Source organism: Oncorhynchus kisutch, linkage group LG5, assembly GCF_002021735.2.
Source record: "Oncorhynchus kisutch isolate 150728-3 linkage group LG5, Okis_V2, whole genome shotgun sequence".
Taxonomy (NCBI): Eukaryota; Metazoa; Chordata; class Actinopteri; order Salmoniformes; family Salmonidae; genus Oncorhynchus; species Oncorhynchus kisutch.
Window position 1 is genome coordinate 67,318,748 of NC_034178.2, and position 27,348 is coordinate 67,346,095.

General features: G+C 43.7%; 1 protein-coding gene across 1 annotated transcript; it reads left to right on the plus strand.

The window, feature by feature from the left end:
• On the plus strand, positions 1-27,194 carry apcdd1l (adenomatosis polyposis coli down-regulated 1-like). The gene is made up of 4 exons (XM_020483996.2): positions 1-483; positions 19,884-20,061; positions 22,375-22,894; positions 24,924-27,194. Exons 1-4 carry the CDS (start codon positions 438-440, stop codon positions 25,704-25,706), a joined length of 1,527 nt encoding a protein of 508 aa, XP_020339585.1. The 5' UTR covers positions 1-437; the 3' UTR covers positions 25,707-27,194.
• Positions 27,195-27,348: the final 154 nt, after the last annotated feature.

Below are 27,348 nucleotides of genomic sequence, written 5' to 3' on the forward strand. Positions count from 1 at the left end.
ACAGCCACACACACAGCCACACACAGCCACACACAGCACGCAAACAGAGTGCAGCCCAGGAGCAAGTTAGACATCTGAGGGAGGGAGGGAGAGAGAGAGAGAGAGAGCGCGAAAGAGAAGAACCCTCTTCTCTACCCTTGCACGCTGAGTTTAGTAGTGTGAGAAGGTTGTATCAAGCAGATGATTCTGACTGAGTGGACTGAATTTCATACCATGGGAGACACAAGCTGAACTAGAAGAGGAAACCAACCCTCACCATCTGATCTGTAAAGGACCCCTGTTCAAATTGGATTATTGGACTTTCCCCTCTCAATCATTGGCATGGTGATGTCCTAAATGACCAGCATATATTGAAGTGGCTGCTTATTCTGGACCACAGTGGACTTTGAGATTTTTTTTCTAAGCGTGTGTGAGAGTGTGTATGTGTGAGCGGGATCATGTCAGGAGGACGTTTCAGTCACCTGTTGAGGGTACTGTGGCAAGGTGAGTTCACGCCTGCTGTCTCTGTCCTTCTGTCTGTCCATCTCTCTTTCGACCTGTCAGTCTGTCTGTCTGTCTGTCTCTGTCTGTCTGTCTTCCCTCTGTCTGTCTGTCTGTCTGTCTGTCTGTCTGTCTGTCTGTCTGTCTGTCTGTCTGTCTGTCTGTCTGTCTGTCTGTCTGTCTGTCTGTCTGTCTGTCTGTCTGTCTCTGTCTGTGTCCTCTGGTTGACCTCGACAGTCTTTGTCCACTCACTTTGCATCTGGACAGTAACATCTTTAACAGCCGAGCCTGATGAAGCTGAAGCCTCATTCTGTTTTCATTATGATTCAATTCTAATAGTTGATTTATATTCATGACGTAAATTATAGTGAATTGTCACTCAAATGTAATATTTTCAGAAGTAGATTTTATAGGCTGCATGTATTAAATGTCATTGTTTTGGAAAGAAAAGCAATATTTTTGTCCATTAAAATAACATCAAATTGATCAGAAATACAGTAGAGACATTGTTCATGTTGTAAATGTCTATTGTAGCTGGAAATGGCAGATTATTTTTTATGGAATATCAACATAGGCGTACAGAGGCCAATTCTCAGCAACCATCACTCCAATGTCACGTTGTGTTAGCTAATCCAAGTTTATAATTTTAAAAGGCTAATTGATCATTGGAAAATCCTTTTGCAATTATGTTAGCACAGCTGAAAACTGTAAAACTAGCCCTTTTTAGACTAGTTGAGTTCGATTAAAGGTTCAAAATGGCCAGAAACGAAAAACGTTCTTCTGAAACTCGTCAGTCTATTCGTCAGTCTATTCGTCAGTTCTGAGAAATGAAGGCTATTCCACGCAAGAAATTGCCAAGAAACTGAAGATCTGGTACAATGCTGTGTACTACTCCCTTCACAGAACAGTGCAAACTGGCTCTAACCAGAATAGAAAGAGGAGTGGGAGAGCAAGAGGACAAGTACATTACAGTGTGTAGTTTGAGAAACAGACGCCTCACAAGTACTCAACTGGCAAGTTCATTAAATAGTACCCACAAAACACCAGTCTCAATGTCAACAGTGAAGAGGCGACTCCTGGATGCTGGCCTCTTGTCCTCATGCTCAGTTGTGCACTGGGGCCTCCCACTCACACAGGATCGGTGAACAGAAATGCAAGGGTTCATAAACAGAAAAATCTGTCTTAAACTTTACACATACACTGCTGCCATCTAGTGGCCAAAATCTAAATTGTGCCTAACCTGGAATAGTACATTATGGCCTTTCTCTTGCATTTCAAAGATGATGGTACCATTTTTTTTCTTTGTATTATCTTTTACCAGATCTAATGAGTTATATTCTCCAAGATTGATTTCACATTTCCACAAACTTAAAAGTGTTTCCTTACAAATGTTATCAAGAATATGCGTATATTTGCTTCAGGTCCCGAGCTACAGATTTGGGTATGTCATAGGTGAAATTTAAATTAGACTAGTATGATTTCAAAAGGCTCTCATTCTCTCTCCGGAGAGACAAACTGGCATAGTTAGCCTAGGACGCCTTGAAAAAGCCTTGGTGCGCCCAAACAATGGTTCCCCAGGAGCAGGGAAGCGTGGCCCTGGAACTAATGTTGCCATTATGGTAATAACTGGAATAACAGGACACTACCATTAACTGATCCTACCTCAGGATAGCGTTTAGAGTTGATTTTCCACCTTGGGGAAGCTAAGCATTTTGCCCGTTAGGGCGGGTTAAGATGACAAGCCAGGAGACAGTGGAAGGCATCTGCCCACTCATAATCACCATAATAGTCTACACCCTGCTGCTTGGGGCAAATAGAATGGTATTTGAAGAGCTGTTTTTCAAGTAGGGGAGACAGGAGCATTTGAGTCCCTTGCCCCAGACACACACCACGGGCACTTAGCCACAACCCCAGAGGATTTTTGTCATGAGCAACCCATTCATCATTGTTTGTGGATCAAATATGGTATTCAAGAAACTTCTATTAACTTTCATTAGTGGTTGGACATATATGGTTATCTAAATACCAACATTGAATTTTTAATTGTGTGCTTTATACAGATTCCTATCCTATATTGATCATGTGATTTTTGTGTCAATTCCTAAACCTTTTGGAATGATGGTAAAAAATGTAATTGGGGGGAGTGGCTAGGCACAAATTGTACCTATTGCAAGAACTTAATTCTGTTGATGAACTTTGTCAGGCAAACAATACAAGACTACTTCCTGAAAAGGGTTTCCAGACAGACAATAGCCTAAGGAATGACTTAAGACTCTTCCAAGAATCTTCCATATTGATCCAGACTTTTGGGCAACTCTACCTATCTTAATGTTGCAACAACACAGCAACAATGTCAATACTTGGCCTATTTACGTAACACCGAATGACCTTACCTCTCACCGAATGACCTTACCTCTCACCGAATGACCTTACCTCTTTATTAGTTGTACCCCTCTCCCCTCCTCCTGTATCGTATTGGTGAGATATGGCTGAGAAACATTGTTTGAATGAGGCTAAATAGAGTCAAATAGAATATTGCATGTGATTTTAAAAAATCCTATCATATGAGACAAATGTTTGAGATATGACACTACCCAGCGACTGTAAGAATTTCACCAAACCAAAACAGCGAGGGTTGAAAAAAGAAAGTCAAACATTTTTACAAGTGAACTATTCCTTTAAGAGGAGGAATGTCTGTGGGTGAATGTTGGTAGTGTTTGGTGAGAGGAATGTCTGAGGAATGTCTGTGGGTGGATATTGGTAGAGTTTGGTGAGAGGAATGTGCAGTGTGGTGTTAGGTTAATGGGAGCCAGAGTGAACCACAAAGGAACTGGCATGTCCTAGTGGAAGAACCCCTTCATCCCATGACGAAATCAACAGGGCCACTGGATTAGGTCAAGTTGAACTTTTATGAAAAGACAACAATGGGGGGCGGAGACTCAAGGGGGGAGACACGAGGGGGAGACTTGAGGGGGGAGACTCTAGGGGGGAGACTCGAGAGGGGAGACTCAAGAGGGCAGACTCGAGTGGGGAGACTCGAGAGGAGACTCGAGAGGGGAACAAATAAAACCATCCCGGTGCCCCCCGTGAAGAAATACCCTTATGAATGGCTGATGTTGAGGATGTCTTTGGGAATGTGAATAGCTGATGCTGAGGATGTCTTTGGGAATGTGAATAGCTGATGCTGAGGATGTCTTTGGGAATGTGAATGGCTGATGTTGAGGATGTCTTTGGGAATGTGAATAGCTGATGCTGAGGATGTCTTTGGGAATGTGAATGGCTGATGTTGAGGATGTCTTTGGGAATGTGAATAGCTGATGCTGAGGATGTCTTTCGGAATATGAATGGCTGATGTTGAGGATGTCTTTGGGAATGTGAATGGCTGATATTGAGGATGTCTTTGGGAATGTGAATGGCTGATATTGAGGATGTCTTTGGGGATGTGAATGGCTGATGTTGAGGATGTCTTTGGGGATGTGAATGGCTGATCTTGAGGATGTCTTTGGGAATGTGAATGGCTGATATTGAGGATGTCTTTGGGAATGTGAATGGCTGATGTTGAGGATGTCTTTGGGAATGTGAATGGCTGATGCTGAGGATGTCTTTGGGAATGTGAATAGCTGATGCTGAGGATGTCTTTGGGAATGTGAATGGCTGATATTGAGGATGTCTTTGGGAATGTGAATGGCTGATATTGAGGATGTCTTTGGGAATGTGAATGGCTGATGTTGAGGATGTCTTTGGGAATGTGAATGGCTGATACTGAGGATGTCTTTGGGGATGTGAATGGCTGATACTGAGGATGTCTTTGGGTATGTGAATGGCTGATATTGAGGATGTCTTTGGGAATGTGAATGGCTGATACTGAGGATGTCTTTGGGGATGTGAATGGCTGATACTGAGGATGTCTTTGGGTATGTGAATGGCTGATGCTGAGGATGTCTTTGGGTATGTGAATGGCTGATATTGAGGATGTCTTTGGGAATGTGAATGGCTGATACTGAGGATGTCTTTGGGGATGTGAATGGCTGATACTGAGGATGTCTTTGGGTATGTGAATGGCTGATGCTGCTGTAGAGAGAGGAGCATTTAACAGGATGAGGAGAGACAAGATCATTGGTACATTGACACTTTCTACGTGTATTTTGACCAGAAGGTGTCCATATATAATTGGGACATCATTGTAAAGGACAGAGTATTTTCAATAACTTAACTTGCTAAATTAAGGAAATACATAAATAAATAAGGAAGTAAAAACCTCTTTATACATGTGATACAATATGTGATACAATATGTGATACAATAAAATGTTATACCAGACATTTGATTAGGCTGTTATATTATGAAATCAGCGCCTGGGAAAGGGAGATAGAAATGTAATGAATAGAGCTGACATTGTTTCCTGATTCTACACGTCAGAGAGGCGTGTTTGTTCCACATGATATATTTCTATCAGTGTGGTGTCCTGCTGAATACATTCATGCATCAATCAATACATGGTGGAAATATTCGAAGCCTTGTCCCTATTTAATACATTTTTTAAAAATTCAACCTTTATTTAACTAGGCAAGTCAGTTAAGAACCAATACTTCTTTACAATGACGGCCTACCCCGGCCAAACCCGGATGACTCTGAGCCAATTGTGCGCCGCCATTTGGGACCCTCAATCACGGCCTGATGTGATACAGGGACTATAGGGACTGTAGTGACTCCTCTTCTACTGAGATGAAGTGCCTTAGACCGTTGCACCACTCGGAAGCCTATGAGGAGACCTGAGGATATGTTTTCACCTTCAGTACATGGTGGAGAGATACTTTTCTTTCCTCCCCAATTTCGTGACGACGATTCTTGTCTCATTGCTGTAACTCCACAACGGGCTTGGGAGAAGGCGAAGGTCAAGTCATGCCTCCTCCGAAACATGACCCACCAAGCTGCGATCCTTAACACCTGCCCTCTTAACCCTGAAGCCAGCCGCACCAATGTGTCGGAGGAAACACTGTTCAACTGATGACCGCTGTCAGCTTGCAGGCGCTAGAGTCGCTAGAGCGTGATGAGCCAAGTAAAGACCCCCCCCCCCCCCCCCCCCCCCGGGCCAAACCTTCTGCTAACCTGGACAATGCTGGGCCAATTGTGCGCCGCCTTATGGGACACCCAGGCACGGCCGGTTGTGACACAGCCTGTGATGCAGTGCCTTAGACCGCTGTGCAACTCAGGAGGCCCTAGAGATACTTCTCTCTCTAAAAGTGTTGCTGCTATTACAGTGCCTTCGGATAAGTATCCATACCCCTTGACTTAATCCACATTGTGTTGTGTTACAGCCTGAATTCAAAATGGATTAAACTGATTTTTTTTCTCAACCAACTACACACAATACCACATAATGACAAAGTAAAAACATGTCTTTAAAATTGTTGTTGGGGTAAGTCTAATTTACATAAGTATTCCTTTGGTGGTGATTACAGCTTTGAGTCGTCTTGGGTATGTCTGTATCAGCTTTACACATCTGGATTTGGGGATTTTCTCCCATTCCTCCTTGAAGATTTTCTCAAGCTCTGCTAAAACCCCCTAGAGTCAATGTCCACGCCCACGTGGAAATCTCATTAGTAAAATAAAAAAATCCCCTTCAAAATCGGTCAGTTTAAGTTAGAGATGTGTTTTTTGCAAGGTCTGCTTCTCAATCCACCGCATCTGACAATGTCGCCCTTCCGCATCTGCGGTGAAAGGTACCGATTCTAGAGCAGTGTTTGTAAGACCATGAGACATCCTGTAAATCGGTTTTCTCACGAAATCATCTGTAGCATCAGAATGGTTTTGTGTACTATTATGACCCCTCTATGGAAAGATGAGACTCTCCCGAAAACGAGGGTGTTCCCCATTTTGCTCTAAAACCCCCACAACTGTCATGGAACTCATCTGAAGTTGGCACAGCCAATCTGCCAAGTTCTGTCTGTAGAGTCTGAACAGTTTGGGTTACACACTAAGATGACACCTCTGTGGAAAGGTGAGTTTCTCACGAACACGTACATGTCACTAGGATGCCCACAAGCCTCACAAGACTAGTTTGAAGGTAGCCTGGTACCAGTTTAAGTTAGATGGGGAGTGGCGATGAACAGCAATCTAGAAGTATTTCCACAGATTTTCAATGGGATTCAAGTCTGGGCTTTGGCTGGGTCACTCGAAGACTTTCACATTCTTGTTCTGAAGCCATTCCAACGTTGCTTTGGATCATTGTCATGTTGGTACGTGAATCTTTGCCCCAGTCTAAGGTCGATTGCACTCTGAAGCAGGTTCTCATTAAGGATTTGCCTATAATTGCCTCCATTCATTGGTCCCTCTATCCTTACCAGTCTCCCAGTTCCTGCCGCTGAAAGCATCCCCGTAGCATGATGCTGCCACCACCATGCTCCACAGTAGGGATGGTGTTAGATGGGTGATGAGCTGTGCCTGGTATTCTCCAGACGTAGCTCTTTGGATTCAGGAAAAATAGTTAAATTGTTGTCTCATCAGCCACAGAATCTTTTGTCTTATGCTCTCGGAGTCTTTCATGTGCCTTTTTGCAAACTCTGCTGTCATCTGCCTTTATCTTAGGAATGACCTCCGTCTGGCCACTCTCCCATAAAGCCCAGATTGGTGAAGTGCTGTAGAGACTGTTGTCCTTCTGGCAGGTTCTCCCAGCTCAGCCAATGAACTCTGTAGTTATGTCAGAGTGGTCATTGGGTTCTTGGTCACCTCCCTGACAATGGGCACGGAGCAAATTTCAGGTCTGCTAAACTTGAACGTTGTGAAAATTCTGTGCAACTTCCAGCCCGCGTTTAATGTGAACACTGATGCTGTACCCGCTTTAAGTTACAGTGGGGGGAAAAAGTATTTAGTCAGCCACCAATTGTGCAAGTTCTCCCACTTAAAAAGATGAGAGAGGCCTATAATTTTCATCATAGGTACACATCATCTATGACAGACAAAATGAGAAAATAAATCCAGAAAATCACATTGTAGGATTTTTTATGAATTTATTTGCAAATTATGGTGGAAAATAAGTATTTGGTCATTCAGCCTACAGTAGCTGCCAATGTGTGGTGTTCAATGTAAGCCTACATTCCATGAGACTTTTGAATAAAATATGCAAGGCTTGACATTAACCTCTTTAACCTCTTTATCAGACAAGGAAATGACTAAAAATGTTGTTGTGTTGTTTAATGCAAGAAACAACTTGACAAAATAAAATACATTATTATTCCCATACCATTATTACAGAGAATCAGACAAATTATCCTATTCTCTGCCTATTGACCACTTAGCTTATTAAAGCCTGTCTCAAAATATAACACTACTAATTTAAGACAAAAACTATTTACCTGACTCGCTTTTCAAAGATGTTTTGAAATGTACACATTTTTTGCTCTTGTAGGAAGCAATCACTCCCCTATTGCTGACCACAAATTATCTATAACAGGGCTCACTAACTACTGTAGCAAAGGATATTAACTAAATGTGCACATGTGGCTACAAGCAGCTCTCGCTTTGATCTCAAAACAAGCGTATCTACTCACTACTGCTCATGCTGTAAGCACAGTCCAGTTCAAAGTAAATGGCACTGATCCATATATGGCAATGTTATATTTGCATATAAGCCTACTGCAGCTCTAATTGTTTATGCCGCACCAGTCTGTGTAGAATACGGGCTGAGTCGTGCATGTCAATGCAATAGAATCCTACTCCGATGCATTCTGCCTAAACAAAATCTCTTGCAAAGACGTTGGATACACCTGAGCTCAATTTGGAGTGTCATAGCAAAGGGGTGTGGATACTTATGTAAATGAAAAATCTATAAACATGTTTTCACTTTGTCATTATCGGGTATTGTGTGTAGATGGGTGAGAAAATAAATCTATTTAATCCATTTTGAATTCAGGCTGTAACACAACACAATGTGGAATAAGCCAAGGGGTATGAATACTTTCTGAAAGCACTCCAGTCTCTGAAAAAGCAGCTGTGCTTGATGGGACCAGAGCCAACTCAACCTGCAGGACAGATTGTATCTGCACTGTACCACTCACACGGTGACGGACGCCCACACACACTGACGCATGCATCCCATAATGTTTTTCTTCTCAGTGGTTAGTTATTAAGGTACATCCATCTACTACCGGGCCAGACACCCCTTTGCCTCCAGAACAGACAGAATTTTTGGGGGGCATGGAAACGTTGCTCACTTGGTATCAAGTGACCTGATGTGTGCCGGGTAAACATTCCCCACACCATTACACCACTGCCAGAAGCCTGTACCGTTAACACCAGACTTAGGGCAAATCCTGACTCTGCCATCAGTATACCATGCTCAAAGTCGCTTAGGTTACTTGTTTTGTCCATTCTAATGTTTAATTGAACAGCAACTGAATGGTTCAATGCTTCAACCTAGCTAATGCTTCAGCCTAGCTAATGCTTCAATCTAGCTAATGCTTCAACCTAGCTAATGCTTCAACCTAGCTAATGCTTCAACCTAGCTAATGATTCAACCTAGCTAATGCTTCAACCTAGCTAATGATTCAACATAGCTAATGCTTCAACCTAACTAATGCTTCAACCTAGCTAATGCTTCAACCTAGCTAATGCTTCAACCTAGCTAATGCTTCAACCTAGCTAATGCGTCAACCTAGCTAATGCGTCAACTTAACTACTGCGTCAACCTAACTAATGCTCCAACCTAGCTAATGCTTCAACCTAGCTAATGCTTCAACCTAGCTAATGCTTCAACCTAGCTAATTTCCGATTCATACGAAATTCTTTGACTATAGAGGTAGCAAAACTGTACTTCAAATCTATGGTACTCCACCACTTAACATACTGCTTGACTAGTTGGGCCCAAGCTTGCTGTACAACATGAAAAAAAAACATTCAGTCTGTCTACAAGCAGGCTCGCAAAGTGCTTGATAGGAAGCCCAATAGCCATCATTACTGTTACATCGTCAGAAAAAATGAGCTCCTGAGATGGAAAAATCTTGTGCAAGATTCAAAATTCTAAATGGCCTGGCTCCCCCTCCACTCAGTACTTTTGTTAAACAGAAAATCCAAACATACTGTATGGCAGCAGATCCACAAGGTCTTCCATGAGATGTGACTGTATAGTTCCCTTAAGGAAAAGCACCTTTAGTCAATCTGCTTTCTCTGTGAGAGCGTGCCATGTCTGGAACACACTGCCATTAGACACACACAACTGCACCACCTATCACACCTTCACAAAAAAACATGAAGACATGGACAAAGGCCAATCAGACTTGTGAACATAATCCCTAGCTGTGTGTTGTCTCTTTCCATGTTATATGTTGTCTGTAGCTTGTGTGGAAACACTTTGTTGCTTTTATGTATTTTGTTTTGTTACTTTTGTGCTGTTTCTCTGTCTGCATGCTGTGTTGTTGTCCTATGTTTCTCTGTCTGCATGCTGTGTTGTTGTCCTATGTTTCTCTGTCTGCATGCTGTGTTGTTGTCCTATGTTTCTCTGTCTGCATGCTGTGTTGTCCTATGTTGCTCTGTCTGCATGCTATGTGTTGTTGTCCTATGTTTCTCTGTCTGCATGCTGTGTTGTTGTCCTATGTTTCTCTGTCTGCATGCTGTGTTGTTGTCCTATGTTTCTCTGTCTGCATGCTGTGTTGTTGTCCTATGTTTCTCTGTCTGCATGCTGTGTTGTCCTATGTTGCTCTGTCTGCATGCTATGTGTTGTTGTCCTATGTTTCTCTGTCTGCATGCTGTGTTGTTGTCCTATGTTTCTCTGTCTGCATGCTGTGTTGTTGTCCTATGTTTCTCTGTCTGCATGCTGTGTTGTTGTCATATGTTTCTCTGTCTGCATGCTGTGTTGTCCTATGTTTCTCTGTCTGCATGCTATGTGTTGTTGTCCTATGTTTCTCTGTCTGCATGCTGTGTTGTTGTCCTATGTTGCTCTGTCTGCATGCTGTGTTGTTGTCCTATGTTTCTCTGTCTGCATGCTATGTGTTGTTGTCCTATGTTTCTCTGTCTGCATGCTGTGTTGTTGTCCTATGTTTCTCTGTCTGCATGCTATGTGTTGCTTGTCCTATGTTTCTCTGTCTGCATGCTATGTGTTGCTTGTCCTATGTTGCTCTGCATGTCCTCACTGCTCATTGATTGTCTGTTTTGTTATTGTAATTGATTTTAATAACCTGCCCAGGGACTGTGGTTGAAAATTAGCCGGCTGGCTAAAACCGGTACTTTTACTGAAACGTTGATTAATGTGCACTGTCCCTGTAAAAATAAAAAATAAACTCAACTCAAACTCTGCCTGCTTTATACAGCAAGCCACAGCCACCTGACTCACTGTCTGTAGAAGTGAACAGGGTGTACATTTTCAGATGCATTTAGCATACTGTACAGTGCCAGTCAAAATTTTGGACACCTACTGCAGCAGAGGTAACACTGGGTCTTTTGTCCTGTGGCGGTCCTCATGAGAGACAGTTTCATCATAGTGCTTGATGGTTTTTGCGACGGCACTTGAAGAAACTTTCAAAGTTCTTGAAATTTTCCAGAATGACTGACCTTCATGTCTCAAAGTAATGATGGACTATCATTTCTCTGTGCTTATTTGAGATGTTCTTGTCATAATAAGGACTTGGTATTTTACCAAATAGGGCTATCTTCTGTATACCACCCCTACCTTGTCACAACACAACTAATTGTCTCAAATGCATTAAGAAGGAAAGAGATTCCACAAATTAACTTTTAACAAGGCACACCTAATTGAAATGCATTCCAAGTGACTACCTCATGAAGCTGGTTGAGAGAATGCCGTGGGGCGGCAGTGTAGCCTAGTGGTTAGAGCATTGGACTTGTAACCGAAAGGTTGCAAGTTCAAATCCCCGAGCTGACAAGGTACAAAATCTGTCGTTCTGCCCCTGAACAGGCAGTTAACCCACTGTTCCTAGGCCATCATTGAAAATAAGAATTTGTTCTTAACTGACTTGCCTAGTAAAATAAAGGTTAAAAAAAGTTTAAAAAATAAATAAATGCCAAGAGTGTGCAAAGCTGTTGTCAAGGCAAAGGGTGGCTACTTTGAAGAATCTCAAATATAAAATATACTTTGAATTGTTTAACACTTTTTTGGTTACTACATGATTCCATATGTGTTATTACATAGTTTTCATGTCTTCACTATTATTCTACAATGTGATAGATTGATATATTGGAATGTATTTAAAATGTATTAAATATTATTTATTTTGAAATACATTATTTTTATATATCTCACATCCATTTACATATCTCGTATCCATTGTCCTTTATCTAAAAGTATATTTAATCATTTTTTTTAAATGATGGTACACACACACACACACACACACACACACACACACACACACACACACACACACACACACACACACACACACACACACACACACACACACACACACACACACACACACACACACACACACACACTCCTCCCAGTAATCAGGAAACTGGGAGGCTCATTACACCAGATGAAGAAGCTTTCCTTCTTCTCCTTCTGACCAACTGCACCTCATCAGGCCTGGACACACACGCAAAAAATGAAAATAAACCACGAAAGCAAGAGAGAAAAAAGAAAGAATCTGAAATCCATCCAAAAGACATGAGCCATAAACATGGCTTTTTCATCAAGGGAGAGCTAACCAGGAGGAGATGGGCATGGCATGTGTTCGCTCCACACAATAGCCATGTAGCAGTGTATGGAGTCATTCAGGGTTTTGTCATCAAGCATTGGAGCCGTGAGAGAAGAAGAGAGAGAAGAAGAGAGAGAGGCAAACTACAGAACAGTAGCCACAGGCTCTGGGACGCAGTCGAGTCTGACGGTCTGGCAGGCTTAATGATTGATTGACTGACTGGTTGGCTGGCTGATTAGCTGACTGGATGGCTGGCTGATTAGCTGACTGACTGGCTGGCTGATTAGCTGACTGACCGACTGGCTGACTGGCTGATTAGCTGACTGGCTGGCTGGCTGATTAGCTGACTGGCTGGCTGGCTGGCTGATTAGCTGACTGGCTGGCTGGCTGGCTGATTAGCTGACTGACCGACTGGCTGACTGGCTGATTAGCTGACTGGCTGACTGGCTGATTGGCGGACTGACTGGCAGATTAGCTGACTGACTGGTTGGCTTACTGACTGCCTGGATCCTCGTGTGTGCATTGCATTGGACAGTTCCAAATAGAGAGGTACACAAAAAATTATTTTTGCTCGGTGGAAATTATACTTTTAATATTACGTGTTTTACGTTTCCATTATTTATCTATAGTCTTTCTCTCTGCATTGTTGGGAAGGAATATGGTGTAATCATTTCACTGTTAGGCCACACCTGTTGTTTACTAAGTATGCGCTGAATACAATTTGATTTGATTTAAAGGAGACATGATATGGAGAGGCTCTTTTCCTCCAGCAGTGGAGGAGACATGAGGTGGAGGAGCGCGAGCTGCCAAACCCTAATCACAAACATAAACAAACAAATAGGAGCCCGGAGGTCCATCATAAATGGCATCCCTTCTATAAATCAATGTCTGCGGTGTGTGTGTGAATGATCCTGCGATGGAATATCCAGGCAGGTAGATGACTTTGGCCAGGGTTCAGACATACATGTCTGTCCGGATGGCAGTGGTAGGGCCGGGCCGGTGTCCCAAATTGAGCCCTCTTCCTTTTAAACTGCACTACTTTTGACTAATGAGCCCTGTTCAAATAAAGGGAATAGGATGTAATTTGGGATGCATCCTGGGGGTTAGACCACACACGATTCACTGCACTGCCCCCTGGTGGGTCTAACTGTGACCACATACGGGTCACACTGCAGGTGAGGCCATTGATGAGCAGAGGCTTACCGGCAGTACAGTGGCACCCTCCATAGGTTACAGACAGGACTGTGTACAAGTCTTTTGTAGACAAGTCTTTGGGCGCATCCCTCTTCCCAGGTGTTGCTGACGCATGCCAGATCTTACAATGCCCAGATAGGTATTTTAAAGGTGGAATGTGCAGAAATCTCTCCACCATATTTCCTGGTTGCTAAAATTCTAATAGTTTGTCTAATTTCAGTTTACGTGACAAAACAGGCAGTCATAGTGTAGAGAATCACTGTACCATCTGAACCGCTGTGAAATATATTTTCCATAACTACAAATGTTGTATTTTCCGCTGTTTGAAGCTGGTGTACAAAACCAAAAGTAAAAGATGCAAAAATGAAACTTAAGAACGGGAAGCATAGAACTCTTAGACTTGCTTTCAATGAGAATGACGGATCTATAACTCACATTTCTATGTGAATTTAGTTGGTTCACCCCAAAAAAGTGACATATTGCAGCTTTAAGTATCATCTAACCACAGCATATGTTATAGCAATCAGTGAGCCGATGACACAGTCAATGACGTGGCATGCAACCATTGGTTGATGCATGTAACGTCTGAGCGACCTTACTCTGGTGGTCAGCCAGAAATTATAGCAATTGGATGAGGCTGCAGAAATGTAACCATTCTCAAATTCATGGACCTCAGAGCTTTGGAATACAAAGAGTGAACATCCTGAATCTAAATTATAGTTTTAACCATGTTTTTTTGGCTATGCATGGTTTTCTTTACATTTACAATGTTTACTAACAAAGGAGTAAAACAAGCTTATATTTTGGGTGATGATGGGGTACGACAGTTGAACTACGCTAATGAGGCATCTATAAGTTATATTCTTCAAGAATCAATGTGTATATCATACATTTAAAAGTATAATAATGAATGTAGCAATTGCAGATTGGCCCTTTAAGGTACAATCTGCATTATGTACAGCTGTTTCAACTAAAGGGAAAATGTGGGATTGGTTACATCTATTTTTTGGGGACTTATAAGTTAATTCTATATAGCCATAAATTCCTAAGGAATATAAGTTCTAAATACCTCATGACATTAGAAGTCCAATAGTCTCAGATCATAACCCAAAGTATGTTGTGAACAAACGATGTGTAGTTTCAAAACACGTTTATTACTTTAATGTTCATCTCATGGACTATCAGTCCTTGCATCCATAGCTCCAAATTAAAAGTGGTTACATTTGTCCCCATTCCTTCATAGCAAACCAAGTGGTAGGGTTGCTGATTGAATAACAAAATGGCCGTGCTGTCCGGTCCTCTGGCAGTCTCTATGGGGGTGCCACAGGGTTCAATTCTCGGGCCGACTCTTTTCTCTGTATATATCAATGATGTTGCTCTTGCTGCGGGCGATTCCCTGATCCACCTCTACGCAGACGACACCATTCTATATACTTCCGGCCCGTCCTTGGACCTCCAAACGAGCTTCAATGCCATACAACACTCCTTCCGTGGCCTCCAACTGCTCTTAAACGCTAGTAAAACCAAATGCATGCTTTTCAACCGTTCGCTGCCTGCACCCGCACGCCTGACTAGCATCACCACCCTGGATGGTTCCAACCTTGAATATGTGGACATCTATAAGTACCTAGGTGTCTGGCTAGACTGTAAACTCTCCTTCCAGACTCATATCAAACATCTCCAATCGAAAATCAAATCTAGAGTCGGCTTTCTATTCCGCAACAAAGCCTCCTTCACTCACGCCGCCAAACTTACCCTAGTAAAACTGACTATCCTACCGATCCTCGACTTCGGCGATGTCATCTACAAAATAGCTTCCAACACTCTACTCAGCAAACTGGATGCAGTTTATCACAGTGCCATCCGTTTTGTCACTAAAGCACCTTATACCACCCACCACTGCGACCTGTATGCTCTAGTCGGCTGGCCCTCGCTACATATTCGTCGCCAGACCCACTGGCTCCAGGTCATCTACAAGTCCATGCTAGGTAAAGCTCCGCCTTATCTCAGTTCACTGGTCACGATGGCAACACCCACCCGTAGCACGCGCTCCAGCAGGTGTATCTCACTGATCATCCCTAAAGCCAACACCTGGCCGCCTTTCGTTCCAGTTCTCTGCTGCCTGTGACTGGAACGAATTGCAAAAATCGCTGAAGTTGGAGTCTTTTATCTCCCTCACCAACTTCAAATATCTGCTATCTGAGCAGCTAACCGATCGCTGCAGCTGTACATAGTCTATCGGTAAACAGCCCACCCATTTCTACCTACCTCATCCCCATACTGTTTTTATTTATTTACTTTTCTGCTCTTTTGCACACCAGTATCTCTACCTGTACATGACCATCTGATCATTTATCACTCCAGTGTTAATCTGCAAAATTGTAATTATTCGCCTACCTCCTCATGCCTTTTGCACACAATGTATATAGACTCTCTTTTTTTTCTACTGTGTTATTGACTTGTTTAATTGTTTAGTCCATGTGTAACTCTGTGTTGTCTGTTCACACTGCTATGCTTTATCTTGGCCAGGTCGCAGTTACAAATGAGAACTTGTTCTCAACTAGCCTACCTGGTTAAATAAAGGTGAAATAAAATAAAATAAAAAAGGTGAATAATCAGTGGTAATTATAGAATGACTCTAACAATAGATTACGGAAAACTACTAGGTTGCCTTGTAACACTAAGTCTAAAGTCAAGCTATGATACTCTTTTGTTAAATGCAACCATATGTCCCATTGGCATGAGATCCATGGAAGGAGAGAAACGGAATGACAACTCCATACAAAACTCTGGCAAAACGGCACAAATATCGCACCCTAAAAGATTCTTCATAGTCATATCGCATAAGGCTTGTGCATTCATTGGAGTTTGGTGAGTAACTGTTTGGCAATTCACATTTTCTCTACTAATGCGAAACAGACCTGTCAAATGACCAAAGATGAACAAATTAATTCATCATGATTCGTATTTCAGCAAATCCCTCTCTCGGGAACAAAATGCATCAGATTGACGGTGACGCTTAACCAATAACAGAGACACAGAGAATAGATGAATACATCTTTGGGAAAATTGCAAACATGTTTTTCTGCTTTGGACAATTATTTTGTATATTAACAAATTGACTTTAATCTCAATTTTAAAAAGTGCCTCTAGACAAATCTGGGTAGTGCCTCCACAAACATCCCCAGGCTGACTTTAAGAAGTAGACGAAAAATCTAGTAGGATGCCTTGGGGCGACTCGGGCGGCCCTCTCTCCTCGTCCCCCTAAACCCTTGATGAGCTATACATGAGGGCAATGTAATTTAACCAGATGCTTTCGAGCCAGAGCCTTCACATTGACACTTCCACAACCAACTCCCACTTCAACCTCGGCCTCAACTGGTGACGTCCCCTCGCAAACAGCAGAAGGTCGGGGAGCAAAGTGAGCTGTATCAGAGACAAACATGGGACGGGGGACGAGCTTCCCGGAGCCGACCCAGATAACATCCGTAAAGCTGTCCACAGGGCCATGACGAAGCCCACCAACCCCCGGTCCTGAGGGGACAGACTAAGAGACAGGCTGATTGAAGACAGAGATGGGCTGATTGAAGACACAGAGACTGACTGATTGAAGTGACAAGCCAACCCTAGAAGCTATCGCCTAGGTGCATGTGGCAAGGGTCTGATTAAAATCGATATGTGCTTTGTAATGGAGGGAGAACAGACACAACACAGGGACAGAGAAAGAGGTAAAGACAGAAAGAGAGGGAGACAGAGAGAGAGAGAGGGAGACAGAGCGAGAGACAGAGAGAGAGAGAGAGAGAGAGAGAGAGAGAGAGAGAGAGAGAGAGCGCGAGAGAGAGAGAAAGTGAGAGAGAAAGTGAGAGAGAAAGTGAGAGAGAGAGAGAGAGAGAAAGTGAGAGAGAAAGTGTGAGAGAGAGAGAGAGAGAGAGAGAGAGAGAAAGTGAGAGAGAGAGAGAGAGAGAGAGAGAGAGAGAGAGAGAGAGAGAGAGAGAGAGAGAGAGAGAGAGAGAGAGAGAAAGACAGAGAGAGAAAGACAGAGAGAGAAAGACAGAGAGGGAGAGAGGGAGAGAGAGAGAGAGAAAGAGAGAGAGAGAGAAAGACAGAGACAGAGAGCGAGAAGGTCTAAGCAACGGAAAGAAAAACACAGACAAAAAGGAGACATAGAAGAAGAAAAAGGGGGAGAGCATTGAGGGTGAGGGAGAGCAGGGTGGTTGAGGGAGAGCAGGGTGGGTGAGGGAGAGCAGGGGGTGAGGGAGAGCAGGGTGGGTGAGGGAGAGCAGGGGGGTGAGGGAGAGCAGGGTGGGTGATCAAGAACAGGGTGGGTGAGGGAGAGCAGGGTGGGTGAGGGAGAGCAGGGTGGGTGAGGGAGAGCAGGGTGGGTGAGGGAGAGCAGGGTGGGTGAGGGAGAGCAAGGGGGTGAGGGATAGCAGGGGGGTGAGGGAGAGCAGGGTGGGTGAGGGAGAGCAGGGTGGGTGAGGGAGAGGAAGGGGGTGAGGGAGAGCAGGGTGGGTGAGGGAGAGCAGGGTGTGAGGGGGTCAGGGTGGGTGATGGAGAACAGGGTGGGTGATGTAGAGCGGGGTGGGTGATGTAGAGCAGGGTGGGTGAAGGGAGAGCAGGGGGGTGAGGGAGAGCAGGGTGGTGAGGGAGAGCAGGGGGTGAGGGAGAGCAGGGTGGGTGAGGGAGAGCAGGGGGTGAGGGAGAGCAGGGTGGGTAATGGAGAGCAGGGTGGGTGAGTGAGAGCAGGGTGGGTGAGGGAGAGCAGGGTGGGTGATCGAGAGCAGGGTGGGTGAGGGAGAGGAGGGGGTGAGGGAGAGCAGGGTGGGTGAGGGAGAGCAGGGTGGGTGAGGGAGAGCAGGGGTGAGGGAGAGCAGGGTGGGTAATGGAGAGCAGGGTGGGTGAGGGAGAGCAGGGTGGGTGATCGAGAGCAGGGTGGGTGAGGGAGAGGAGGGGGTGAGGGAGAGCAGGGTGGGTGAGGGAGAGCAAGGTGGGTGATGGAGAGCAGGGTGGGTGAGGGAGAGCAGGGTGGGTGAGGGAGAGCAGGGGGGTGAGGGAGAGCAGGGTGGGTGATCAAGAGCAGGGTGGGTGAGGGAGAGCAGGGTGGGTGAGGGAGAACAGGGTGGGTGAGGGAGAGCAGGGTGGGTGAGGGAGAACAGGGTAGGTGAGGGAGAGCAGGGGGGTGAGGGAGAGCAGGGTGGGTGATGGAGAGCAGGGGGGTGAGGGAGAGCAGGGTGGGTGGGGGAGAACAAATGGGTGTCTGTGGAGACTCGTCCCCTTGCTGTTTCAACATTTAACTGGGGAGATTGAAACCGGAGCCATAGTGTCTCTCTATCAAATAGCCATCCTCCTGCTGGATCCCGGTCCATCTCCTCACACTCGAGGCATTTGGGTTCAATCAAAAAATCTACTAGGGCACGGTTGTCTTGGTCTCTGCTGAAATTAAATGGATGTGGGCCTTGCCCCATCAAAAGCCAGTCTATACACATAAACAAGTACATAACAATATGTGGGTATACAGTAGCAGTCAAAAGAAATATAGAGATTGCAGATGTGCATGCGTCAGATCCCTTATGCTGATAAATTAGAGAAAAATGTACTGCTTTTGGTATGAATCAATGCACCATGCTAATGTTTGTGTTTGCTGTTCTCGGTCGAGCTACGATTATATCAACATTGGGAAAGTAATTAAAAAGTGCCAAAGAAGGGCCTAATTCATCTAATTTAATCTCCTTAGTTGCCGCCATTGGATGTAGTTCTTTATCACACACACACACACACACACACACACACACACACACACACACACACACACACACACACACACACATACACACACACACACACACACACACACACATACACACACACACACACACACACACACAATTTTGTAGTTTGGGGGATATGTGTGTGTGTGTGTGATAAAGAACTACATCCAATGGCTGCAACTAAGGAGATTAAAGTTGGAGTTAGAGGCCAGCTGTTGGCTGATTGAGGTGACAAGCTAACCCTAGAAGTTATCCTCTTGGTGCATGTGGCCAGGGTCTGATTCAAATCAATATATGGCCTACAATGGAGCCCATCACATATCATTACATGGAAAATTACAGAAATCTGAACCCTTAAACTGCTTCCAGTCAACCCGAATCGTGTTCACAGCTGAAACAGGGGCGGACAAGAACCAGAAATGGGCATTTCCAACACACCGATTGTGTTTTCCTATTGGCCTACTTTATAAGCCAAGTTAGATGGGCCCAATGGGCTGAAAATGTACCAGCCAATCTGGCATTTGCACGAAATGCCAGATGGCCAGTCCGACCCTGACCTGAAAAACTCAGGGAGTGAATCATTTCCATTGGCTATTAATTGTTCTGTGTGTCACCCCCGATTTGTGATGGATGAGGTTGATAATCATCTTTCAAGCATATTATTTTGTGTTTCTGTTTCGTGTAATGAACAGTACTCGGTGGATCGTTGATGTTATGTTTGAGATCTGAATTATTGAAATAGTGATTGAAATAGTGATAACCGGGAGTGTTCTTGTTTTCTTGGTTCTAGCTGTGCTTGTGTCAGGGAGCAAGCTATGGGAGGTACCCACAGCCCCCTTAGGATTTTCCTCCAACCATACAACCAGCCTGGAATGGGAGCCACAGTGTCAGTATCGCCACTTGCAGGATGGCGTCAGAATCACAGCCGACATTCCGCCAAAACTGGAGGGCAACTGGGTGTCAACCAGGCAAGTTCTCTGCATTGTTCAAAGAAATGCTCTGAATATTCACTTTTTTCTCAAATATCAGGTTCAGACAGTGTTGAGGAAGCTACTCTGAAAATATAGTTTATCAAGCTACCAATTCCTTCACACTGGAAGAAGTTAAGCTAAACTTAAACTACCCTTAAGAAAAATATAATCTACTTAACTAAAGTTACTTTAAAAACAAACTACTTGGTGATACATTATCATATCTAAATCAGAAATGTCATAGACTTACGGAAGTCCAGACAGGAAATGAATATAAAAATCCTGCTTTATGTCGAGATCACGACTTATTTATCTCATGATCACGACTATGGGATGATACATTTCATTCTAACATCATGCTAGTTGGAGTTCATTATCAGTTTATAAGTAGAGAATGTTAGCATGCTAAATGTCCTTTACCTTGAGCTAAGAGTTGGTGGGCATTTAAGCCCTGAACGATGGTTGACAGGCAACCCTGTCACCCACCTGTGTGCCACCCACAAGACCACTTGGCTAGTCTTGCGAGTGAGCGAGCTAGATAGTTAGCTAGGTCTTGTTAGCTTGTTATCTATGCTTGTTGTTAGCTTGCATAACTGGTATGTGTATAATTGTAAGGGACACTTAAAATGTTTTATGGGTAATATTTAAATGTACAGAGTGGATGAGCTCCATTCCTGACAGGCTGATCATATTCAATAGCAGCCTCAGAGGCCGATAAGCCAGTATGCTGCTTTGCAGGCTGTCTGCAAGGTGCCTTACATATGGCCTACAAGGCAGCATCTTGATTTATCAGCCTCTGAGGCTGCTATTAAATCTGATCAGCCCTGTCAGGAATGGAGCTCATCCACTCTGTACATTTAAATATTACCCATAAAACATTTTAAGTGTCCCTTACAATTATACACATACCAGTTATGCAAGCTAACAACAAGCATTGATAACAAGCTAGCTAGCTACAGTAGTCAGCTAGCTAACAACACTACCTAGCTAACCTGCTAGCTCACAAGACTAGCCAAGTTAGCTGCGTTGTTCCTTGCATGCGATTGGCTGTGGTTTTGGGGGCAGCACAGAGCCTGGGACACAGGGCGCCCTAACAAATTAATGGATAATGCATGCTACTTTTGATTATCGTTTGATAACAAGAAAATGATTTTGTGATCTCGACATAATGAGGGAACTATTTTTTATTCATATGTCCTCTCTGGACTTCCGTATAGACTACAAATTGCAAGAACACATCACTCTGCAGACAAATGTTATTAACAGAAGGTGTAATTAGGCATATTAAATACAAAACAATTGTTTCAAGTGAGAATTAGGCAGGTCTGATGCTGAAAAAGGAAGGAAATTCTTTCCTACTTCACCCATTTTTTTCTCTTCTTTTTGCAAAAAAAGTAATGTGTAGTTCCAGTAGTTAACTACACCGCAACATGGTAAAACAGTAGTGTGTAGTTCCAGTAGTTAACTACACCGCAACATGGTAAAACAGTAGTGTGTAGTTACAGTAGTTATCTACACCACTACATGGTAAAACAGTAGTGTGTAGTTCCAGTAGTTATCTATACCACTACATGGTAAAACAGTAGTGTGTAGTTCCAGTAGTTATCTACACCACTACATGGTAAAACAGTAGTGTGTAGTTCCAGTAGTTAACTATACCACTACATGGTAAAACAGTAGTGTATAGTTCCAGTAGTTAACTATACCACTACATGGTAAAACAGTAGTGTATAGTTCCAGTAGTTATCTAAACCTCTACATGGTAAAACAGTCACTAACTACTGAAAACACTATCTAGAGTTGAATTTAGTTCAAGTACCACCAAGCTACTGCAACATTTTAAATGACTAGTTGAACTACATGTAGTTCACTGCTCCACAACACTGGCTTCAAGTCATGTAACATGTCCTGGTTAACCAAATGTAATGATAAATAGGGAAGCTCTTCTATAGGCCTTCTTTGGATTTGTGAAGGTGCTGCTCGGTCTTGGTGTCCTCCCAGGTAATTCAGACATCATTGTTTGCGCAACAATTCCATATAGTGAATTGATATATCAATCATGTATCCATCCATCTATCATTTTAGTAATTCATTCATCCATCTATCTTTTTAGTCATTCATTCATTCATTCATCCATCATCTTGGTAATTCATTCATCCATCCACCATTTTAGTAATTAATTAATCCATGCATCCATCCATCATTTTAGTAATTCATTCATCCATCCACCCAGCCATCATTTTATTCACCCATACAGTACATCCATCGTTGCATTCAATAATTTTATTTCAATCTCTTCATCCTGTGTAGATGTGAAGTTCGGCCTGGTCCTGAGTTTCTGACCCGGTCCTACACCTTCTACCCGAGCCACCTGTTCAAGGCACTGCAGCACTATTACACTGACAGTGGGTGCGAGGAGCCCACCTACTCTCTGGTGGTACGGGGCAAGCTCCGTCTACGCCAGGCGTCCTGGATTACCCGGGGTGCCACCGAGACAGAGCACCACCTTCACAAAGTGGGCATCGTCATCCACAGCCAAGGCGCCATGCACAGGCCGGCCACCCGTCTACCCTCTGTGTGTGTGGGCCTCACCCTGGGCGGCATGGTGCCCGGGCACCTGTATGAGCTGTATAACGCCCAGGCAGGGAGGGCCTGTCTGGGTGCCCTGGGGTTCTCGATGATGGAACTGGGCTTGGTGAGAGTGGAGACCCAGCATAAGCCCCATGGAGGTCTGGTTCAGGAGCTATTCTTTGGGGACGTGCACACGGACTGGACAAAGAGGACGTACTATCGACCAACGGGTTACCAGCAACCATTGCAGAACGCTATGGTGAAAATATGAACACTCCATTAAGATACTGTACAGTTAGGGGAGGGGCTGGTAGGGTTAGGGAATAATAATAAAGGAAAATATATTTATATATACTGTTTACAAAAAATATATATGGGGAATAGGAAATGATGCAGACAATTACATTGATGGAATCTACAATCTATCTGTAATATTAAAGCTGATCACCCCCTACATGTACAGTCGTGGCCAAACATTGAGAATGACACAAATATTAATTTTCACAAAGTCTGCTGCCTCAGTTTGTATGGTGGAAATTAGCATATACTCCAGAATGTTATGAAGAGTGATCAGATGAATTGCAATTCATTGCAAAGTCCCTCTTTGCCATGCAAATGAACTGAGTCGCCAAAATACAATTCTACTGAATTTCAGCCCTGCCACAAAAGGACCAGCTGAGATCATGTCAGTGATTCTCTCGTTAACACAGGTGTGAGTGTTGACGAGGACAAGGCTGGAGATCACACTGTCATGCTGATTGAGTTCGAATAACAGACTGGAAGCTTCAAAAGGAGGGTGGTGCTTGAATCATTGTTCTTCCTCTGTCAATCATGGTTAACTGCAAGGAAACACGTGCCGTCATTATTGCTTTTCACAAAAAGCACTTCACAGGCAAGGATATTGGTGCCCGTAAGATTGCACCTAAATCAACCATTTATTGGATCATCAAGAACTTCAAGGAGAGCAGTTCAATTGTTGTGAAGAAGGCTTCAAGAAAGTCCAGCAAGCTCCAGGACCATCTCCTAAAGTTGATTCAGCTGCGGGATCGGGGCGCCACCAGTACAGAGCTTGATTAGGAATGGCAGCAGGCAGGTGTGAGTGCATCTGTACACACAGTGAGGAGAAGACTTTTGGAGGATGGCCTGGTGTCAAGAAGGGCAGCAAAGAAGCTACTTCTCTCCAGGAAAAACATTAGGGACACACTGATATTCTGCAAAAGGTACAGGGATTGGACTGCTGAGGACTGGGGTAAAGTCATTTTCTTTGATGAATCCCCTTTACGATTGTTTGGAGCATCCGGAAAAAAGCATGGACGGAGAAGACATGGTGAGCGCTACCATCAGTCCTGTGTCATGCCAACAGTAAAGCATCCTGAGACCATTCATGTGTGGGGTTGCTTCTCAGGGCTCACTCACAATTTTGCCGAAGAACACAGCCATGAATAAAGAATGGTACCAACACATCCTTCGAGAGCAACTTCTTCCAACCATCCGGGAACAGTTTGGTGACGAACAATGCCTTTTCCAGCATGATGGAGTACCTTGCCATAAGGCCAAAGTGATAACTAAGTGGCTCGGGGAACAAAACATCGATATTTTGGGTCCATGGCCAGGAAACTCCCCAGACCTTAATCCCATTGAGAATTTATGGTCAATCCTCAAGAGGCGGGTGGACAAACAAAAACCCACAAATTCTGACAAACTCCAAGCATTGATTATGCAAGAATGGGCTGCCATCAGTGAGGCCCAGAAGTTTTTTGACCGCATGCCAGAGCGGATTGAAAAAGAAGGGTCAACACTGCAAATATTGACTCTTTGCATCAACTTCATGTAATTCTCAATAAAAGCCTTTGACACTTGTAATTATGCTTCAGTATTCCATGTTAACATCTGACAAAAATGTCTAAAGACACTGAAGCAGCAAACTTTGTGAAAATTAATATTTGTGTCATTCTCTAAATTTTTGGCCATGACTGTAGATCAAGGCAGGGATTTTAATTAAACGGTGTCTCAGGACATTATAAAGGAATGTTGTCATTCTCTCCATCCATTATTCATCTGATGCTGAATGCCTTCCATGGTGATAAACTAACTAACTCAAGCATAAAACTGTGTCCCAATATCCAAACGAGCATACTATTTAGTATGTCTGGTCAATACATGGCTTCATACTACAGTATTTAGTAGGTCTGTTCAATACATGGCTTCGTATTAAGTAGCGTGCCATTTTGGATGACAGTTATATTGTATAATCCTAACCATTACTATTCCATATCTATTTCCACCAGCACCACATCCACCCCTGCCCGGCGTGCGCCCTGGTCTTCCGGGCCTCAGAACAACGCCCCCCGGTGTTGCCCCATGTCCCTGCGTTGGCCCGTCCATCTCTGCATGGCCGCTGGGTGAGCCAACGCTGTGAAGCCCGGCCTGCCGTCCTCTTCCTCACCCGAGACTTCACCTTCCGCCCAGATGAGCACTCCTGGGAAGGCTTCTACCACCACTACTCGGACCCCTCCTGCAGCCAGCCGACCTTCACCCTGCAGGCCTCGGGCCACTATGCTCAGGGAGACCCCTCGGCCAAAGTGGCGGGAGGCACCGAGTTTGTCTTCAAGGTGACCCGGGTCAGTGTCACCATCCTTGAGGGGGCCACGGCCAAGGTGCTCAACGAGACCCGGCCAGGAAGCTGCGGGAAGGTGGGGGGCTGGGAGGTGGGGGTGGAGCAAGACGTGACCGCCACGGATGGGTGTACCGTCTTGGGAATCAAGCTGCCACACAAGGAGTACGAGCTGTTCAAGACGGAGATGGACTATCGACGGCGCCCTCTGCTGTTCATAGGGGAGAGGCCGACGGATGGCTCCAGCCCCGACCGTCCCCAGAAGAGGCCCACGTCTTACCAGGCCCCCATGGTGCATTGTGCCGAGGAGGACACCCCCACGTCGTATCACCACACCAACCAGCTCAAGCTAGCAGCTAGTGGAGCCAAGAACCTACCATGGCAACCAAGCTTTGTCCTAGTGCTGGTCTCTTTACTGTTGCTTTGGTACGATGGAGGAACTGTTCACAGTGTATGAGGAAGAACCATGTTCTCCTCCTCAATATCAAGATAACGGCAGACCAAATAAAAGATGGCTTTTCAGGAGAGAATGATTTGTAAAGGATGGTACTCTATGTTCAGCAACCTGAATAAGTCAATCATACGACAATGACATCAGCAGTGTTGATGCCCTTGACATTGTGTAAAAGGAAACTGACGAACATTCAACAAGTGTCAACAACTGTCATTTGAATGGTATTCCAGTGAACAATACGTACAAAAAAACTGTACATACACTGACTGTGTATACAAGTTGCATATCTATCATATTATATACAGTACGTGTATCACTTTGTTTTCTTTTAAACCAGAGATGCCTTTTGGCAAATGCTTAAGGCCCATAAGAGCTCCTTTCTCTAAAGATTTATTTTCCCTTCAAATGACATAAGGCAGTATATTTTCGAACAAAACAAAGGACAATCAATACTGACCAATAAATTCATTGCACAAGCAACCGACATTAAAATGGACTTCAGATTGTGTAAATCAGGAACTGGATACCAAAGAGGAAACGCAAATGTGTGTCACATCAACAGGTCCTAATCTAATGTGTTCATTTTCGATTGGAGGAAACCCCCCAGCTGACAAGTGCACTAATTGGACACTAGTTTACAATGCTATCCTACAAACCATACTTATTGTCATTGTTCAACTAATTGTTATATTAAAAAGGGAAGATATGCTGCAATTATTGCATTGTCTGTGTGTTTTTATATGTTATGTACAGTCTGTCCTGCTTCTTTCTCATCTCTTGTATATCTTCACAAAATCTATCATCTTGATTTACTAACCAGCTGCTTGAGAAATAATTTCTATCATTATTCTATCATTGGCTGTAAAATTAATAATGTTTTTGACATGAAATAATAATGAATCATAAGAATAATTAAGAATATTTAAGAACTGAGTGTGAAATACTCATCCTTAAGGCAAAATAGTCACTTCAGTACTAAGGTAAATGCTGGATTCTTCAATCTAACAGGCTTTCCAAACAATGGTCCAAGTTTGAAAGCCAAGATGCTGGACATGAGTGCTGCAATGTGAGAACTAACTGGCATATGGCTCACACATGAAGCATTGCTATCCAGCTCCAATTTTTGGAGCATAACTCCCTGAGTAAAACACAGAGTAATATCTGGTTGGATGCATATTATAGCCAGCCTGTAACACAATGTACCCTACTCAGCAAAATTACAATTATTGCGATTTTGAAATATTGTAGATAATTTTTTAGCTAGAAGATCATTTGTAATAGACAGGAAACTTGGGTAACACGATAATAACTGCCATGAATTAACAATAAATCATGTATAAACAATTAAGTATTTCATTATTTGTAAACCTTTATAAACAATTATAAGCATTACAAATGTATGATGACTTATACTGAACAAAAATATAAACACAACATGTAAAGTGTTGGTCCCTTGTTTCATGAGCTGAAATAAAACGTACCAGAAATGTTCCAAACGCACAAAAGTTTATTTTTTCTTATATTCATCATTTAATTTGAGAGAATATGGCAGTATGAATCTGGCCTCAGAACCACCGACCCCGTGTAGCCACTCCAGCCCAGGAACTCCACATGCGGCTTCTTCACCTGCACGCGAGCGATCTGG

Coding starts and splice junctions, on each gene's coding strand:
- apcdd1l (XM_020483996.2), top strand. CDS start 438: ATGTCAGGAGGACGTTTCAGTCACCTGTTGAGGGTACTGTGGCAAG. Junction 20,062..22,374: donor GGCAACTGGGTGTCAACCAG/GCAAGTTCTCTG, acceptor CATCCTGTGTAG/ATGTGAAGTTCGGCCTGGTC. Junction 22,895..24,923: donor AACCATTGCAGAACGCTATG/GTGAAAATATGA, acceptor TATTTCCACCAG/CACCACATCCACCCCTGCCC.